Consider the following 22,500-nt stretch of genomic DNA (forward strand, 5'->3'; position numbering starts at 1 on the left):
CTTTACTTTCCACTTGAGATGATACAATCGCTTGTCCTCGGAAGATAACCATGTTCTATCCACTTTAGTAATATCAAATATTTCATCAAGGGGTTCGTAGCTTCCCCGGTTGACACATTCATCATAACATTTCAGTATTTTATTAGGCTTTGCTCATATAACTTGATAAGATACATAAGAAAAATTCAGTTTATTCTTCCACAATTAGGTAACTTGGAAATTTCCGCTATTCTCTCCTTTCTTCCATTTTGGTCCAAGTAAATGGTAGCATCCGATAATTTGCTATTGGAGAGGCATTTTGTACTTTTCTTCCAGTGAATATTTTTCCAAAGGGACCATTCTTCTTCTTTTATGAGTCTTCAAATTTTACCAGATTATTGGTCCAGACATCTTTGTTCTTCTGAATGCTACTATCGCTAGGCTTGTATGTCGCCAGGTGTCGCTTCTGTTATAACTATAAAATTAGATAAGCAACTATATATACACAGTCTAAATTGTTCTAGAATATTATAAATTGTTCTAGAATATTCTTAATTGTTCCAGAATGTTCTAAATTGTTCTAGAATATTCTAAATTGTTCTAGAATATTCTAAATTGTTCTAGAATACTCTTAATTGTTCCAGAATGTTCTAAAGTCGTCTAAAATATTCTGAAATTTTCTAAAATGTTCTAAAGTTCTAAACACTTCTAATCTATACTAGTTTTAAATCATTTCCAGCAAAGCCACACGTATTAGTAGTAGCAGTTACAGAATTAAATAAATGACGATTCGTAATTTTAATATACCAAATTGCCATATGTATATATACATATGGGCTATTTATTATACTATTTCGCAAGAAAGAAGAAAAAAAAAGACTAACATACTAAACTCCATGACTCTTTTTTATTAACTATTTAAAAAAACTTTATAGGAAAAAAGTTATTTAAAAAAATTATTATATCATACCATAGCATGGTTATAAAGTTAGTTAATGGTTGTTAATAGTTGTTTATACTTTTTTATACTCACAAAATTGAATCCATATCTTTATCTATATACAGTCGTATGACAATTTATTATGGCCACCTACATTTTTTCTAGAAACTCTAGAAAAATTGTGATTTTCCATCAGTTTTTACAATTTTATCTACCAAAGACGTATTCTAATAAAAAATCAGGTTGTGTGTTAATAAAAAATTAATAATAATTTTTATTAAAGTGTATTAAGAATAAATACACTTTAATAAAAAATATTCATATAATATCTTAGTTACAATCAATATTTTGTAACCCCCTCTTTTGCATCGATTACTGCCTGTACCCTTTTAGGCATGCTTTTTATGCAGTTTTCTGCCATTTCCTGCAATCTTGCATTGTGGTTCCAATGTTTTATAATACTTTCTATTAGAACCACCTTGTTTGTAATATTTTCCTTGGCCACCTCCTTTTTTAATAGCTCCCAAACATTCTCTAATGGATTGAGATCCGACGAATTTCCCGGCCAGTCCAACAAAGGAATATTTTTATCTTTCAAAAAGATTTTGATAGACTTAGCCGTATGGCATGGTGCTCCATCTTGCATGAATGTTTTGTTTTCCTCTGGACCAAACCATTCCGTCAATTGGGGTAACAATCTTTGTTCCAGGACATTTTTATACTGCACCTGGTTCATTATCCCTTGAACAATGTACAGCCTTCCCATTCCTTTCCCACAAATGACCGACCAAATCATCACCGAGGTTGGATGTTTGACGGTTTGAATAATACAGCTACTTAAATATTTCTCTCCAACCTTCCTTTTCACGTATTGTGCTTTTTTTGACTTGGAACGTGCTCTCATCACTAAAGCAAACCTAAAAATATTATACGATGGTTCATTGACCACAATGCATGGATTATCTAAAAAATTTAAAGTATTATTTAATAAAATAATCTGTTATACCGTTTTCCAATCGTCTTCAGTCCAATTTCTATATTTTTTTGCCCATTCTAATCGCTTCTCCATCATTTTTGGCGTTAATTTTGGCTTTTTAGCCGGACGTCTTGCGCTGTAGCCAAGATCGTGTAGACAACGCTGAACCGTTCTCTTGGACATCTTAATACCAGAGCTCTCCAACTTCTCAGTGATATCATCATTTGATGCTAGCCTATCTTCCAATACTATTTTAGTAAGAATTCTTTCACCTCGTGGAGTAAGAATTCTTTTTTTACCACAGTTTCCAGTCCTTTTTGGAGTCAGGTTTTCCATGTTAACAATTTTTTTTTGGATATTCTGCACTGACACTCTAGAAACATTACGACTTCTGGCGATTCCTCTTTGGGAAAAACCAGTATTTGTAAGAAGTGCTTGGATTTCACTTTTTTTTCCTAGAGATAAGTCCTTTTTTTTGCCCATTTCTAAAAAAATAACCAATTTTAGTACGAAAATTTCTATTATTACTTAAAATAATTTTAATCACAAAATACTGAGTGAAATAAAAATATTTTTATGTTAATTTATGTAATGTAATATTCTTAAAGTAATATTAGTCGATTTGAGTACTTACTTTAATAATAACTTTGAAAAATATACCAAAACTAACAGAGAGTATTCACCACGTGCACTGTAAGAATAGCGGTCTCAAGATGGCGTCACACAAAATGGCTGTCAAAAATGACAGTGTTTACACCAGCATAAAATTTTAAATAATTTTGTCAATGTATAACTATATTGTATGCATCCAAATAAATTAAATTATATAATTTTGAACTATAATGCCAAGAAAACAAAAGATAAGCAAGGTATGTTAAAATTTATTGGGTAGCCATAATAAGTTGTCATACGACTGTATATATAATTTTTGAGTCATAATTGATGAAACACAGTGTAAATAAAAAGTTTGACAAATGATTTTCTACTAATTAACTAATTTATTATTGCTCTGTTCCTTTAAGAACATTGAGCACTTTAATTTGTATAATACAATTAAACTTATTCGTATAAATATATATATATATATATATATATATATATATAATATATATATATATATATATATATATATATATATATATATATATGTATGTATATGTATATATATATACATATATATATGAAAATGTATATATGTATATATATTTATGTATTTATATATATATATATATACATACATATAGATTTACACATTAGAATTAATCAGATTTCCCTTTATATCAATAATACATGTTTAAGAAACTTTTTTGTGTTCATTTAGTCATGTGTATAGCATGATTGGCATGAAATAATAGTCTGGTACTATTCTTATTGTGATCTTTTTTTTTCGACTGGACTCTGTATCCTGTTTTTTATATTTTGAGTTTATTTATTTTTAATGTATGAATATTTATGTTTTCTTAGCACTTATAAACTTACACTATTTATAATGATCTACCATATAATAATAATTACATACAACAAATTTTAAATGCTTTATTTGAGCTTTAGTTTGAAACTGAAAACTAGAATGCATGAAGTGAATGAACTTAAATAAACAGTTAAAATTTTTTTTTAACTATTCAGAAATGTAACTACACTAAGTTAATATTATACTAGAATTTATTTGTATAAGATACAAATACATATATTAATGTATAAATTCACACTAATATTTATAATAAAAATTTTCAAAAAATTTGAAGAATTTAAATGAAAGAAAAGTTATATTTTTAGCCCAACAAGAAGAAAATGAAGGTGAAGAAGGAGGAGGTGGAGGAGAAGATGAAAAAGAGGAAGAAGATGAAGAAGAAGATGAAGAAGAAGATGAAGAAGATGAAGAAGAAGATGAAGATGAAGATAAAGATGATGAAGAAGATAGTGATGAAAGTGATGATAGTAATGGTGATGAAAGTAGTGATGACGAAGCATTGTCACAGTTTGAATGCTACTATTCTATCAAGCAAACACATTATTCATCTGTAAGCGTTTTTTACCCCAAATAATATTTTAATATCTAGTTAAATACTCTGAGATTCAGAAATTTGTTTTTAAAAAAAAGTGGTAAGTTTTTAAAAAATAACAATACAAACAATATAAAACATTTTAAATCAAGAAAATACTTATGACATAAGATAAGACTTATCAATGGTGTGAATTACAAGATAAAATTCAACTTTATGGTAAAGTTCAAGATAAGACTTGACTCTATGGTAAAATACAAGATAAGACTTAACTTTATTGTAAAATACAAGATGAGACTTAACTTTATGATAAATGAGATAAAAGTTATTATAAATGACTTTTATAGAAATTGTTAATAAGTTAAACTTAATTAAACTTAATTTTAAATTCAGCTTGAAACAACAAATTCTCTTGAAGACAATAAGAATCCAAAGTCAAATAAGATTTTTTGTTGATATTATTATAATGTAACCATAAGTCCTTACGACCTTACTACAGAGTCCTGCAGAAGAGCATTAATCTAAAAAGTTTACATCTCCTTCCTTAGGAATGTTGCTTATTGGGGTAGAGTTAGTATCAAACCTGTTGATAATATAGTAATGATGTCATATTGATGATACCATCCGCAGGTGACTGGCATCATATATTTGACTTCTGAATTGCTTTTGTTTTTATTTTCATTTGCTCAAATTCGTATTTGAAAACAACTGTTCTCAAATATGTGTTGATTCAATGGTTGAAAAATTTTTCAAATGTATGCTCCTTAAGTTAAAAATGCTGTCAGGTAAATAATTACAGATATCAAGTAGAATGTAATCAAATCCAACTTTAGACCATTAGAAGTAGCAAATAAGCTAAATCAGGTATTGGTATTCAAGAGTTTCATACTCAATGAAAAAGTTCCTAAATTTTGAACTCCAAATGTTTTTTCTATTAATATAGATTGAAATGGACAGTTCAAATTCAAATTGAGTTTGATCAATTGAAAAGAAAAGGAAAAATTTATTTTAAAAGTGTAGAGTTTTTGGTTTATTCTAAGTTCTTAAAAGCATTTTAAAAATGAAACTTATTTTGAAAACTGCTTCTGCAAGAAACCTGAGGTCAATTGTATTTGAATTTTTCTTTAAAATTGTATGGTTTAATGTTGAAAAATGACCTATTTGCATTTCTCTTCAATGTAAAACCTATTTTTAATTGAAAATTTTTTAACTAGAAGAAAAGGTGCTAGATTTCGTTTTTTTTGTAATTTTTTTGAAATTTGGTGTGTTAGATCATGAATCAGAACTTTGTAACCAAATTAGATCTGGTCATTTGAACTATTCAATTACTTTTTTTATATTCCACACATGCACTTTATTAATACAGGATAAAATTTTTTTCAAAATCTTTTGTTGTAATTAACATTTTTTTTTTAAATTAGGAAATTTTTAAAAATGTTAAAAAATATTTTAATGCTAATACAGCAACATTTTTAAAATGATGACTGTTTTACATTTTACCTTGATTTAAGATGGTAGCAGGAACCATCAAGTTAGAAATTTATAAATGGTTTTACCCAAAATAAGAAAAATTTTTAAAATAATATGTTTGATGATTTTTATTACATACAACATATACAAAATTATGTACTTGTATTTGGTTTTATATAGATCTAAAATATAATGGCATGAGTTTTAATATATTTTTCCAAACAATGAATCATTAAAAAATTGATTTCATAACATTTTCCTTAAATTATCATCAGTAAAGTTGGAAACTGAAATAGTATAATATCTCATTCCTAAGTTTGATTATAAATAAGTAGTAAGTTGCATAAGTAATAATTAGAACTAAGTTGCATTATTTTCTGTAAAATCTTCAAAAAATATTTTTAAAAATGTTTAAATTTTAATTTTATTGTTTGTGATTATATTGTCTGTGTTAACATTTTAAATTTGCTAGTATTTGATTGGATTTCTCACTCGAAGATTCCAATTATTGTCTTTTCTTTCTCTTTTTTGTCTCCATTTCAATTATGATAACTTTTCTGTTATCTTCATAAGATCTTTTCTGATTTAACATTTTTCATAAGTTAAGGGAATCTAATATTAAAAAACTAAATAAAAAATATAGAATTTATGTATACATTATTCCAGAATTCAATCATGGTGTATTTTAAGTTATTAAAAATATTTAATTATGCAATATTTTATTTTTATACAACTTATTTATATTTCATAATAAATAAAAAATTCACACCATTGATAAACAAAGAAAATACTATTTGGAAAGACCTATCTGTTATTAATGTTTGATTATTAATTATTTTTTTATATTCATTATTGTTTAATTATTAGTTTTATTTAAATAAAAAAATTGACCAAAAATAATAAGTTTCATTTTAGATATGCTAAAAGAAAAAATTTCTGATTTTTAAATGTAACTTTAAAGTTAGAAATGAAGGATCTGTTCCCCTGTCCTCCTTTAATGACCTCTCTGTAGTCAATACTTAAAATTTTATCTTGTCAGATATTTTTAAAAATATAATGGTTTATTCTATTAAATTATTCTATTATACAGAAAGAAAGCAAAGCTTTGTTGTTTTATTATTTCTTCCATATCAGCAAATGATGAAAAACTATTATATATATATATATATATATATATATATATATTATATATATATATATATATATATATATATATATATATATATATATATATATATATATATATATATATATATATATCTATATATATATCTATATATATGTATATATATATATCTATATATATATATATGTATATATATATATGTAAATTATGTTAGTGTATTTTACAAATAGAGTGCTCAATGTTCTTAAAGAACAGAGCAATAATAAATCAGGATCATCAGGAAGAGATCCTCTTCCTGATAATCCAGCAATGGTGAAACTTAAAGTTGAAGAAAAAAGTTGAATAAGTGATTTTTACTAATTTATATATATATATATATATATATATATATATATATATATATATATATATATATATATATATATATATATATATATATATATAAACGATAATATGGTTTAATCCCCCTTTCAGTAAAAATGTGGTAACAAAAATTGGACACCTTTTCTTAAACTTAATTGACTTACATTTTCCATTACATCATAAGCTCCACAAAATTTTCAACAGAAACACAATAAAAGTTAGTTACAGCTGCATGCCAAATATTCGATCTATTATTAATTCACACAACCAACAAATTTTGCGCAACAAACTCACCACTAATGATATAAATTGCAACTGCATTAAGAAAACTGCATGCCCGTTAAATAACGAATGTCTATCAAAAAACGTTGTATATAAAGCCACTTTATCATCACCTAATCCCAGTTTTACGGAAAAATATTACATCGGTATCAGTGAAAACGCTTTCAAGCTCAGATTTGCAAACCACCTTAAATCATTTAATGCAACCAGATATAGAAATGATACAGAACTTTCCAAAGAGATCTGGAAACACAAAGACGCAGGTAACATGCCTATAATTAAGTGGAACATAATTAAAAGATGCCAATCTTATAATCCATCTACAAGAAGGTGTAACCTTTGCATCAGTGAAAAATATTTTATTATGAATTTTGATAGTGGTTTACTACTTAATAAAAAAAGTGAATTGGTTTCTGCTTGTAGACATAGGAAAAAATTTTTACTTTCTAACTTTGATACCGGCGATTAGCAAATATCGGATCACGTACACTTGATGTCAGATGCCGTTGCAACGCTTAATTTGTATTTTTTATAACGGTTTTTATTTTATATTTGAATAATATGGCTGATGATTGCCGAATGGCATGAAACTTCAAGTTCCATTATAAAGTTGTATTTTCTCATTTAAAATATTTTAATATTATATATATATATATATATATATATATATTTCACTCAAACATAATAGTCTGATTTGATTCATCTTTTGATTATTTCATCCCATATTGGTGGCATTTTTGGTATAGAACCTTATAATTTTGACTATTTTTCTGTAACTGTTCACCAATATAAACAATGCACAAAAATACACGATAGTATAAACAATACAGAGAAATAAATTAAAACATTAGTTATGCTCAATACTATACAATTATATAAACAATGGTCATAAATTATAAAAACTTTAGAAAATTGTTCTTTTTGTTTATTTCATTCACTTTAATTTAGGATGTTAAAAACCTGAGCCATTTTCATATATTATTGAGGTTCTTTTTTCATTAATGCTTATAGTTTGCTTTTAATTGTTTTGTTTTATTAATGTTTTTTCTTTTCAATATTATTTTTTATTATCTGAATAATTTCAGAAGAACAAAAATTTAAATAATTTAAAAGAACAATAATGAATAAAAATAACAATAATAAAGAAAAAAAAATTAGTAATTTAAGCAAAATTATTTAAATTTTTTCTGTTCAAAGTTATAATTTCTGTTTAGCCCTATGATATTTTCTCCATAATGCATTATGATTTATGGGCTTTATCAAAGAAAAGAAAACGTACTGCCAACACAAAAACAATAAGGTTAAAACAAGAATTTATGAATTTAACAAAAGATATGGAAGAACTAATTGGCAAAATGGGTAGAATGAGTGATACAGACAAGCAAGAGATCAATACGCTGTATGGATGCATTAGTATGTAATTAGAGTATTTTCATAAAGGCAATATATATATATATATATATATATATATATATATATATATATATATATATATATATATATATATATATATATATATAAATATATATATATAAATATATATATATGTATATATATATATATATATACATATATAAATATATATATATATATATATATATATATATATATATATATATATATATATATATATATGTATATATAAATTATGTTAGTGTATTCTACAAACAGAGTGCTCAATGTTCTAAAAGAACAGAGCAATAATAAATTAGTAAAAACACTTATCTAATTTTTGATTACTTCAACAGTGTGTTTCACCATCAGTAGGTTCATCACCTACTGATGGTGAAACACAGTGTTGAAGTAATCAAAAATTAGATAAGTGTTTTTTACTAATTTATGCACAGTGCTGGCAAAAAGCCTTGCAACAAGGCACAATTTTACACAAATCAATGTTTCCACTCCAGTAGGCTCAGTGTTATTATCTTATATTTTTATCTTTATGTATAAATATATTTATAAAGACAATTTTGTAGCTTAAACAGTTAATTCAGTGAAAATCATGGCTAAGATACGGCAGCTTAGTAAAGAAGAAAAAGCATGCATTCAACGTCTTGCTAAAAGTGGTATGTCTCATGCAGGCATTGCAACAATTTACATGGTTGAACGCACTACAATTTGGCGTGTTGTAAAGCAAGTTATCCCCCTGTCTCCTAAAAAGAGGTCTGGACGTCCTAGAGTCACTTCAGAGCGTACTGACCTCATGATGGTAACAATGGTCAAGATGAATCCTTCAATAACCTCTGGTGACCTACAGAACAGCATACCAACACTTTCTAATGTCTCAAAGCGCACAATCCGTCACAGACTTTCTGCGGAATTAAACTTACCTGCACGAAGGCCATTTAAGAAGCCATTAGTAACTAAAAAGATGAGAAAAAAGCGCAAGAAGCATCAAGATTGGACAGAAGAGCAGTGGACACAGGTGATGTTCAGTGATGAGTCCATGTTTCGTCAGTTCTTTAATGTTAAGCTTTTTGTTTGTCCACCTACTAGTTCTAATCCTACCAATCCTAAATACACATGCAAAACTGTGAAGCATTCAGCTTCTGTAATGGCGTGGGGTTTTTTTTCTGCTTATGGCCTCGGAGATTTATACTTTTTGCCCAAAGGAGAAACTATGAATGCAAAAAAGTACCTCAACGTTTTGGATGAATCTCTAATCAATTTCATGATTATTCATCAGTGCACAGTTTTTCAACATGATTCAGCACCATGCCACACTGTGAAGTCTGTGAAGCAGTGGCTTGGATCAAAAAACATACAGTTGCTTGATTGGCCTGGAAATTCTCCAGATCTCAACCCAATTGAAAATCTTTGGATGTTAATCAAGAAGCGTGTATCTGCTAAGAACTGCAGTTCATTAGATGGTTTAAAAAATGCTATTCGTCATGTATGGTGTACAGAAATTACATCAGGACTATGTGAAAATCTTGCCAAATCCATGCCCAAACGAATTAGTGCTGTTTTAAAAAACAAAGGATATCCTACCAAATATTAATAGTACATCTGTTTAAAATGATTATACAATGTAATAAAAATAATTGAACTTGTTTTTGGTGAAAATATATTATTTTTGGAAGTAGTATTTTTTTTGAAAGTAGTTATGAAAAGTAATTATAATGTTGTTAGACTTTTTGCCAGCACTGTATATATATATATATATATATATACAGTCTTGGCCATAAGTTTGGAACCGATTAGGTTTTATGATATAATTACACTTTTTATACCCAAAATATCAACAAAAACTTTTGAAATCATTTTTATTTTAAATATTATATACAAGTAAATATTCTGTCATGTAAAAAATGGTATCAGTATTTTGAATAATGTCCTTTGGCACCCAGTACTGCTGCTATTCTCGCTGGCATTGAATCGGACAATTTCGCGCAGTATTCTGGGGTTATGGCAGTTGTCCATACACGCTTGATGGCATCAATCAGAGACTTCTCTGACGTTGGATTTGTGGCAGCAACCTTCTGCTTAATCATTGTCCACATGTTTTCTATTGGGTTTAGGTCAGGACTTGAGCCAGGCCATGGACCCAAGACTTCGATATGTTTCTGTCTTAGCCAGTTGGTTACAACTGCTGCTCTGTGGCAGGGTGCACCATCATGCTGAAATACCTTACATTTCAGAATGTTCATGTGAGTGTTCAACTTTTCCTTTAATATCCCAAGGTAAACTTGAGCATTGATGGTTGTATTCTTTGGCATGAACCATATGCCACCTCGACCTGATGCCGAGAAACTTGCCCACACCATAACGGTAGGCGCCTGCTTCACAGTGGGAACAACATACCTGATGTTGTATCTTTGTTTTGCAGGTCTCCTGACATGTCTGATATATGAGGCAAACTGAGAAAAAGTTGACTCATCTGAAAACATAGTTTTTTTCCAGTCTTGTGCAGTCCAGTCTTTGTACTTGCGACAGAATGTCAAGCGGTCACGGATATTCTTTTTACTTAACATGGCTTTCTTTGCTGGACGACATGATGGCAGCTTGAATTCCTTCAAAAGGCGTCTTCTGATTGTTCTTGTACTGGCAGGAAGTGATGAATTTACTGCTATCTGGAGAGATGACCATGTTGGATTTGCAGCAGCAAGCCGATGTATCACCCGATCCGTTGTGGCAGAAGTTATGCGAGGTCGTCCAGACCTCTTTCTGGATTCCAGAGTGCCCAACTGCTTTGCTCTTGCAATGCCTTTGGTGACAGCAGACTTAGATATGTGCAGTATACCAGCTATTTTACTGTGAGAATAATTCTGCTGGTGTAGGATCATCATTTGTGCCCTTTTCTCCTTCGACAATTCAATACTTCTAGTCATTTTACGCACTGTACATGTTAATGTAGAATACTTACTGCTAATAATATAAATAATTATAAATTAATAGATCTATTTTTATGAATAGTATATATTATTGAATAATTTGCAAACATTTATACAAATAAAGCGATTTATTTGCATATTTTTACTTCTTATATAACAATAAAAGGATAAATTAATTAATTTTATACTTATAAGAAGTTAAGCCTTACCTTTCGCACTGATATGCAGTTAATATATATGTAAATCAGCTAATTAATTGATTAAAATATAATGTATAGTTTGTTAATATAAGTAAGTATATTTCAACATTAGTTCAACCGAATATTAGTTCAGGTAAACATTAGTTCAAGGGAACGATAGTTTAGGCATTGAACAGTGTATAATGCAGCTTAATGAGGGTCATATTGTTCACGATGCTCTGCTGCGGTGTAAAGTTACACGATTCACGTTTTGCAACGATTAAGAAGTCGCGAAGGCATTTAACTATGCAACTGATGCTGCATAAACACGATGCTGCAGCAGTTAAATGCCGTACGCGTCATAGAAACGTTCCTATGAGAAAAAAATTCATCGGTTCCAAACTTATGGCCAAGACTGTATATATATATATATATATATATATATATATATATATATATATATATATATATATATATATATATATATATATATATATATATATATATATATATATATATATATATATATATATATATATATATATATATATATATATATATATATATATATATATATATATATATACAGTGGTAGTTGAAAAGTTTCTTCCATAAACTGTAGTTTTAAAGAGAGCGCTAATAAACCAGACCAGAAAAAGTCTAATAACTTTAATAATTTTTTTTCTTTCTAACTGATAGACTGCCTGCCCTAACCAAACCCTCAATCAATATAGCAGCACTCAGTTGCGAGTCAGGCTATAAGTTAGTCGATGTAGCAACACACTGCGCATGTTTAAAAAAAATGTTTTTAAAAAACAAAAATAATATTAATTAAAAAAAGCTTTCTAGTCATTATTATTGCGGTTTTTAAAAAAACGATAATACTTAATGTACTTCCAAATTAATTTAATTATTTTAACTTTTTGACAACACTAAAATGTGGCTTAATTGTCGAGGTAGCAAAATTGTTGTTAAAAGAGACTTTTTTTACATTAAAAGTCTCTTACGACTATGAGATAAGGATATAAATATAAATGTATATATATATATATATATGTATACATATACCTATATATATATATATATATATATATATACATATATATGTATATATATGTATATATACATATATATGTATGTATATGTATATATATATATATATACATGTATATATTTACATATATATACATATATATGTATATATATGTATATATATACATATATATGTATATATAAATCTATATATACATATATATATATATATTTATATATATATATATATATATACATGTATATATTTACATATATATACATATATATGTATATATATGTAAACATATATACATATATATATATATATATATATGTATATATATATTTATATATATATGTATATATATTTATATATGTATATATGTATATATATATATATATGTTTTAGACCACTTACTGGGAATATGTTTTAGACCACTTAAATTTTTTCAAAAAATTCTGGAGAATTCTTCTCTAATATTAAAGTTTGTAGTTCTATATTATAAACTTATTAAAACACGTGTATTTCACACAAAATATGGAACAATTACAAACCTTTAAATCTCAAACTTCATAAAAAACTCTTAATACCTACTATGTCCTCCTTTTGCCTTAATCACAGCCAATATTTGCCGGGGAAAAGATTCATACAAATTAGTTATAAAATCCTGAGGTATGTTGTGCTATTCTCTTTGAAGTATTTCAAAACATTCTTTAGCATTTTGGGGAGCATGTTCGACCTTCTTTCTGTCCAGGTAATCCCAAATATGCTCAATTATCTTCAAATCTGGACTATGGGCCAGATTTGAATATAATTGAGCATTATAGGCCAGGTTATCAATTCCAGTACTCCTTCCTCTGCCATTTTATTTAAATAATTTTTTGCCACTCGGGAACAATGTTTTGGGTCATTGTCCTGCTGCAGAATAAAATTATGACCTATTAGTCTCATTCCGGGTGATACAATATGGTGCCTTAGGATATCCACATAAGGTTCCCCAGTGAGTTGCACCTCTATTTTGATCAAATCATCTACTCCAGATGAAGATAATTAGCCCCAAACTTGCAAAGAGCCTCCTCTGTGTTTAATAGTTGGCTTTAAACACTCAGGCTGATAGGCTTCTTCAATTCTTCTTCAAACATATTGGTGTCCTTTTGTTCCAAAATTTTCGAATTTTGACTCATCGGTGCACAGAACCCGATTAAACTCTTCCTTGGGTCCAATCTTTGTGTTTTTTTGCATATTTAAGTAATTTTTCTTTATTGCCATGCAGTAATAATAGTTTTTGAATTACAAAATCAAGCCCAAACCAAACCCTCAGTCTATGTAGCAGCACTCCAGTGTGAGTCAGGCTATTTGATAGTCGATGTATTTACTTTTCGTTCTCTATAAAAGTTGCATATGGGAACATTTTTTTCAGAACAATGCTTATGGAGACAAAAAATTAATGGGTACACTAAAATGTCGTTGATAATGCTAATGTCCCTGTAAGTGTTTCTTTTTGAGTAAATTCATTCCTCGTAAGTGATACTATAGGTGTGTATATATATATGTATATGATATACATATCAAATGGCACTAATAGTATGACAAAGGAGTGTGGCTACATCTACTAAGGGTTTGGCATGGGGTAGCAATCTTTTCTTTCATTTTTTTTTATATATATATATATATATATCAAATGACACTGATGGTACGACAAAGGAGTGTCACTACATCACCTATAGGTTTGGCATGGGGCAACAATCTTTTCTTTCATTTTTTCTGATTTCATCAGAAAAAGAAGAAAAAAACAAAGAAAAATGAAAGAAAAGATTGGTGCCCTTTGCTAAACTCTTAGTCAATGTATTGGCACTCCATTCACTGGTAAGTTGGTAGTATTTAAAAAAAATAAAGTTATTTTAACATTAAAAGAAATCAGTGTGATCGTTTTTTTTTTGATTTAGTTTTTTTGCTAATTTTAATAAATTCATTTGACATTCAAAAATATTGCAAATAAATATTTTAAATCCTACTAAGGCGAAATAACTTATATACTCAATACAATTGTTTCAATTTTTTAACAAAAAATTGTAAGTTGTATGAGTCAGGAAATTAAAAAAAAAAAATTTAGTTTTTTATGCAGTAAACAAATGAAACTTTACTAAATGACAAGTCAAGCTGGAATAACTTTAAGTGGATGAAACTAGAGATAATAGCTCCTTTGTGCACTAACCATGATAGTATTTGTAGCAAAGAGAAAGGGGTGCAACTTTACGAGGGGCAGGAGGCTCAAGCTTAGCAGATAGAGTGAGTAAATATTTTTCTTTTAGTCTAACTTTTTAACCTAAAACGCATTATTTAGTAAAAATTTACATACTAAAAGTTCTTGTATCAATGTTTAAAAATTAGAAGCAGCACAAATATGACAACAGTATTTCATACAAGGGCGAATGAGAGATTTACATTTATGAGAGATCAGTAGTAAATAATAATCTAAGAAGACAATAAGACGACTCAGTGAGAGGGTTGACATTTATTATTAGTGCTTCTAATACCGGTAATACCAATACCGTAGTACCCGTATTACTGGACTTTTTCAAGTACTAAAATATCAATATTGGTTTGGCTAAATACCAGTGTTAAAAGTATATGTAAAGGGTATGTGATATTTTAAATGCAATTGCTTAATTTATGTTAAACAAGAAAGTTAATGAAACATTTAAAACTTCCAATCACAATAAACAATGCTCCTTTATCTTGTAATGAGAGTATAAAATCATACTCTCTAAAGAGTAAACGGTACTCTCTAAAGAGTATAGAGAAAATAAAAAGTTGTTTAATTGATTTTTTATAAAAAAAACTATTTTTAAAAGTATGTAGTTAAAGATAGAACTTGTTTAATTTAAAAATAAAATTATGTCTTTCTTCTATTAAGAAAGCACTGATTTAAAATATTATCATTACGTCACTTGATTTAATATAGAATGCATGTTTGAGTTTTGCACTAATGTAAAGAATGAAAAGTTTGAATCCATTACAGCTGATTTCTATTATTGAATGTTTACTATTTTAACCAAGAGATTATGAAACCGAAATGCAAAATTTGAATGAAATATAGCGCTAATGCAAAATGCAATGTTAATAGAAAATTACTAAAAGAAAATTAAAACTTGAGAATATTTTTTATTTTTTTTTATAAAACGTTATTTACAGTGTACTTGCCAATGTTATGCCATGTAAAGTTATAGAATTAACAACAATTATAATTAGGTTTACTAAAAAAACTTTATGCATTTTAAATTATGAACTAATAATCAATATCTTGTCTAATAAATGGATTACCTCAATACCCAGAAAAACATAAAGTGTCTCAAAAAGTATTCAAAGAGTTCAGCACAGGTGTATGAGTTGACGAAAGTTCTGTGTGGTTTTATTTTCTGTGTGATAAAGAAAATCAACTTGCAAAGTGTTAGAAATGCAACAAAGAGATAAAATACAATTGGTGGAAGTACCAGTGGACTGCATACACATCTAAGAACTAACCATGAAATTGACTTGCTGAAGAGAAAGTTGTCCCAAGATGTAACATCTTCATCGGTTTTGTTTTCATTGGTACTGTTGTCAATAGCCAAAAAATCCAAACCTTACAAAAATATATGCAGAGACCCCCTTAATGTGTTCTATCTAATACAAAAACACTAGATTAAAAATTTTTTTGAATAAAAAGTATTTTAAGAGGTCCCTCAAGACTTAGACCCTCAAATATTTAATGGGTCCCTAATATTTTCAAAAAAAAATTTTTCAAAAATATGTCAACCTGGTACTCAAATGAAGCAAAATTATATAAAAATTTCAAAAATAACATAGATTTCAAATATAGAATTGTTATTTTTGGTTTTATTACATGAAAAATTACGTTTTTTTAACAAAAAATAAAAAAATGCATTTTTTATGTATTTTTATGACAATTTTGATAAATAAGTTAAAATTTTTCTAAATTAAATATTATTTTTGAAATTTTTATATAATTTTGCTTCATTTGAATACCAGGTTGACACTTTTAAAAAACTTTTTTTTTGAAAATATTAGGGACCCATTAAATATTCGAGGGTCTTGAGGGACCCTTAAAATATTTTTTTATTCAAAAAAATTTTAAATTTAGTGTTTTTGTATTAGATAGAACACATTAAGGGGGTCTCTGCATATATTTTTCAAAAATGTTGTTTTTTGGGACACCCTACACAGTTTATGCTGAACTACAATGAAGACATTGTATGTATTACTACTGATGGAGCTTCCGTAATGCCAAAAAATACTTGAAAGTATTCTGCAAATACAACTATAGCAGTGAAAATGAAAAGGATAGAAATACTGACAATAACACATACAAAACCAATGATAATGAAGATCTTTCCGACAGGTCTCAAGTTGTAATAAGTAATAAGAATGACTCTATTGAAATGACTGATGAGTTGCAGTCGTTAATGAATAAGGTGCCCACTGTGGTGAAATTGCTTTGCCGTTCTTCGAAAAAAAATTATCAAGCACTTCAAAAGTACACATTAATTGAATTTGGTAAAGGCCTTCTACTAATACTTGACTGCAAATTTTGCTAGAGTAGCCTTCACAAAATGCTTGAACGTTTTGTTCAAGCATTTTGTTTTTGATTGAAAATTTGAAAATTGCATTTGTAACTCACCTCAACATTTGTGAGTCAAAAGTTGAGGTAACTGTTAAGGAGTTTGATGCAGTTATAGCTGTTGCTTTATGTCTTGCGCCAGTAAAATTGGCTGTGGAAGCATTGTACCGCAATGATGTAACACTGTTGTCAGCCAATGCAACACTAATGTTCATGAAAAATAACCTTGGAGTAACCGAATTAGCTGTAAAGTTAAAAGCCATGTTGGTGTGACAATGAAATGAGCGACGTGCATCTTTTTCCAGCTTACTACATTATCTGCATAATGGTCATCAACATTACAAGAATTTGGATCCAGCGCTATCTTTTGGGAACCCTAAACAAAATTATGGTTTACTCTTGAGGATGATGCTCTGAATGCCCTATGTTTCTTATGGGCTCATTTTACAAATGAAAAAAAAGCAAAAAATAAAAAAGTCACTAACTTTGATATTAAATAAATAAGCTTATCGAATCAATGAAATTTTTACTATTAACTTGAGATTTTATCCATATTATGATAAATTAAAAAAAAAGTTTAATACCGGTATTATACCAGTAATGAAGTTATTCAGTACCAAAATACCGGTATTTAAAAATGGTAATGGTATTGGAAGACTATTCATTATTATAGAAATGTTGACAGTATTTGATATTTACGATAAACAAAGAAAACATTAAGTAGAGGAGTAGGTAAGAGAGTTGCTGTTTATCAATATAAAAACATCAATAATGTTGAAAGAATTATAAGAAGTAAATAACTGATTTACTAATTCAGTATTAACTGATTCACTTATTCAGTAAACAGCTGATTCATTCAAAATTCACCAGCCACTATAAACCCCAAGCTTGAAGAACTGGAGATAAGGAGAGACTTGGCGACCTGGAGATGAGGAGAGACTTGGAACATTTAGAGAACCGGAGCAACACTGAGAAATTTTCTTGATAAAGAATACTTTTGTACACTGTGGAAAAAATTGTTGTCTGAACAACAAGCTATAGAGATCTTGAGTGGAAAATAACTTTAGCAACAGAACCAGGAGTGACTTAAATGCCTAACAGTTGAATAATCTGTTCTTTTGGGATGGCAGAAAGAATGTTGCCATTAAATTCAAGAGATGAGTTAAAAAAAAACATTTTTGCAATTAGTTTTATCTTTGGGATAGGTAAAAAATTAGATTTATGTATAAGAAATGTTTGGCTTTGAGATACATAACTGGTTTCTTTGGAAATTAGTTTTGTATCTTCTGCCTGAATCCAGGAGATACATAACTGGTTCCAAAAAGTGACAATATAATATAAATATTATATATTGAAAAATATCTAAATATTTGTTTAATATATAATATATACATATATTTCTTCATAGTTAAAAAAAATATAAAAGCATTTAAAAATTAAAATAAATTAAATTTTTTAAATTTGAATCAAAAGCCTGGTACTAAGGTTGTCTGTTTTAACCAAGATTTTCAGTCAATATTTGTACAGTCACTGTGCCTAACCATACAAAATTCATTTGATGCATGTTCACTTTATTGCATGTTCATTGGTAAGAGATTCTTAAATTTCTTATGCACCTTTATTTTAATCCAAAATATACACACATCCTGTGATGGCATATCAACTTTGTGGATTAATTTTAAGCTTATTATTGGAGCTTTTCATAAAAATTTTTTTTATTACAATTTTTTTTATTTAACTATCAGATTTAGATAAAGATTAATATTAGTTCATCAGTGATGATATCATCATCACTGACGACATCAGTGACAGGATTACTGATGATAAATATTATGATAGCAACCAATAAGATCAATCAAAATAAATACCGTAAGTTGTTATCCCAAAATTTTAAATAAAATTAGTTAGCTTTTACCTTTTTTATTTATTTAGAACCAGCATGCATTGTTTCTTGTAATGGTACAAATACTTGTGCTGGTAGGTGGTTTTGTTCTTCTTTTAAAAGTTTTTAGTGTTACTATTTAGTATTATTTTTTACATGCTTGAATGAATTTAATATAGATTTTTAAATATGATATTTATTTTGTATATATTAGGTTATTGTTTCATTTTCTGTTTTGAAACTGTGGTTAAAAATGTGTTTACTTGTAAAAATGTGTTTAAATTTGTTAAAAATGTTTGTGTTATGTAAATAAATGTTTAAAAACATATTCTTTGAACTTAATGATTGCTTTAAAGATACTTTAATAAAATCCTCATTAATGTGCTTTAGAAGCACAATAACGAGGATTTTTGTACTTTTGTACCTTAATATACCTTTATATATTTATATATTTATATATTAACACTTAACAACGTTTAATGTGTTATAACATTTTTTTTGTGAAACATATTTGATTTTATTTGAAACAATTAAAAAGATTATTATTACTAAAATACTAATGCATGTCTAAACTACTATTCTTGTTTGAATTATAAGCATAGTAGATGTAATTCCATGTCAAATGACCCAGAAATCTTTAAAAATGTCACCCTATATCTCAGATTTTGCAGATTTTTAAACAGTTGAAAGTACTTAGTATTATAAGAATTCAATAAAAATTTTAACCTCTGGCTCCAAGAAGATCATGAAGTATTATCTATATTATTTATTAATAGGCTTAATAATGAAGGTGTCATTACTAAAACAGTCATAACAACTTGTCATGGCAACAATTATGGTAAAACTTGCCTGGTCTTCTCCATATGCTTTCTTCTTAAAGTGTATTAGGTAACATCTTTTATTACTTTTTATTATGCGTTCTTCTTACAGTGTATTAGGTAACATCTTTTTAAAAGATTATTGAATCCTTTCTTACAAATCGTAGTATAAAAGCTGTCCTTGATGGACAGCACTCTTCTTCATATCCTGTAACTTCAGGGGTTCCTCAAGGTTTTATCCTTGGGCCTAAACCTTTTTAAGTTTACATTAATGATCTTCCAGAAATTTTCACACCTAAGGTGGCATTGTTTACTGATGATACTACCATTTATTCTTGTCTTGATAAGAAGCCAACACTCTTTGATTGCTTGGAGGGAGCGTTTGAGCATGAAAAAATCTCACTTCTGCTACAGCATGGGGCTCTCAGCATCTGCTAAGGTTGCATCTCTTTTTTGTGCTTGACGCTTTCTTACTCAGGATTATATTTTTTATCTCTATAAATCTCAAATCCCTCCTTGTATGGAATACTGTTGCCATATCCGAGGCAGATATACTAATGATGCCCTTTTCTCTTTTAGATAAAGTGCATAAAGACATTTTAAACATAGTTGAACCTGCTCTTGCAGCCAACCTCCAACCATTATCACATCATTGTAATGTTTTTTCTCTTTCTTTTTTCTATTAATACTATAATGGGCACTGCTCTAAAGAGCTAGCGTCTCTTGTGCCATCTACTAAATTTCATTCTTTTTTTACTCGCCATTCAATTAAGTTTCATTTTTTCACTGTGACTCTTCCAAAAGTGCTCCAAAATTTCTTGTTCGTCTAGTTTTTTTCCTTGAACATATATCTTTGGAATTTGCCCCCTTTATCTTGTTCTCCTGCTTCATATAATTTGCAATCTTTTAAGTTGTCTGTTAGTCATTATCTTGCTTTATAAGCTTTTCTCTTCCAGTATCTTCCAACTCTAATAGTGGTTGCTTGCAACCTTGTTGGAAGTGAAGATATTAATAAATAAAAAATACTTTTACACACAAAATCAAAATAGCTGAAGAATTCTTTTGCCAGTTTATTAAACTTTCATAAACACCTAGATATTGCATTTTATTATAAATGGAGTACCCTAAGATGGGGTAACATTGGCACAACTTTTTGTGTTTTTTTGAAAAGAGTAATTATTGACCTTTAAAAAAAAAAATTGGTGCTTTAAGTGGCTTTGGTTGAATAAACAGTCTTTTAATTTATAACTATTTTTAAAGTTCCAAATATATAAAACCATTTTATTGTTATTTTAAAATTTTGGGTCAAAGTTATCTTTGTGGAAGTTTTTACCTATATCTATAAATCCAGTGTTTCTTTTACATTGAATCAAGTTGAAGTTAAACTAATGAAAATTATTGGCATGCATGTTTGTCACGTCGTGTATGCTTGTCATGTATGTTTGCATTAAGTTTTACCTAGTTTTCAATTTAAAACATTCCTGAAATCCGTTGAAAAAATAAAAATCAATAAAAAAAATTATTATTTAGAAAAATTACATTTTATTATAACGAAACTCCAACATCATGGACTATGATATCAGAAAGATTTTTCTTTGCACTAAAATTTATCTTAACTCTCAAAGCAAAAAGTGATTTAACAGAATTAAATCAAACAGTAGGGTAGTTTTTCTTTGATGTGAAGGGTTTGGTGATTGCTTTTGAAATGACTGTTTCAACATCTTGAAGTGTAACACTCTTGCAAGCAGTTTCAGAAAATAATCTTTAAGGGTTCTTGTAAATTTAGACCCTAAAGTAGACTCTTTCTACTTGCTCAGTATTCTGCTCCATGATCTTTTCATAGGTTCAAAGAAAGCAATATGATTGAGTCAGCTGGGTTAACAAATGGTTTAGTTAGCTTTAGATTAGTTAGTTAGATTGAGTTAGTTAGGGTTAACTTTGGAGGAAGACAAACAAACTAAACATGATCTTCACATAGCTTAAGCATGTTTAATCTGATATATGAAGATAAGTTATCCCCTATGATCACTTTTGGCCCATTTTAGTATCTTAGGCAAAAAACTTGATTCAAACCAGTCCTCAAAGCACACAGCATCAAACCATCCGCTTTTAGAGTGGTTTAAGCTCGTTCCTTCTGGCCTGTTTTCTGTCCATTTTTCTGGACCTCATATTTTTGTTCGTTTTCTGGACCTCATATTTTTTGCATTGTATACAACATATGGGCACGAAAGTCCCTTCAGCATTCCCTGTAAACTTGAGTGATATTGTACTTTTGCTATGATTGCATATGTTTTCCACACATTTTGCTCCCCTCTTACATAGTACTTTTTTGTTTCTCGGGTTATCGGTAAGATTAGTCTCATCATAGTTCCATATAATAGAAGGTGTAACATCATTGATTTTTGACTTTTAAATTGTCTATGTAGTTTTCAATATCGGCAGCAATTATGTCAGCTCTGACTTTTTTCATGTTAGAACAAATACGACTAGTCAA

At 28.3% G+C, this 22,500-nt stretch overlaps 1 protein-coding gene across 3 annotated transcripts in view; it reads left to right on the forward strand.

Annotated features, from left to right (window-relative positions):
* Positions 1-22,500, forward strand: part of LOC136079836 (uncharacterized) — a 96,663-nt gene that overhangs the window by 53,637 nt on the left and 20,526 nt on the right. For all 3 annotated transcript variants that reach the window (XM_065796447.1, XM_065796448.1, XM_065796449.1), the window contains 3 exons: positions 3,672-3,916; positions 8,354-8,552; positions 19,239-19,283. In XM_065796447.1, the coding sequence (XP_065652519.1) occupies positions 3,672-3,916; positions 8,354-8,552; positions 19,239-19,283 (489 nt within the window). The remainder of the gene's footprint in view (positions 1-3,671; positions 3,917-8,353; positions 8,553-19,238; positions 19,284-22,500) is intronic.

This window comes from Hydra vulgaris, chromosome 04 (assembly GCF_038396675.1).
Source record: "Hydra vulgaris chromosome 04, alternate assembly HydraT2T_AEP".
NCBI lineage: Eukaryota > Metazoa > Cnidaria > Hydrozoa > Anthoathecata > Hydridae > Hydra > Hydra vulgaris.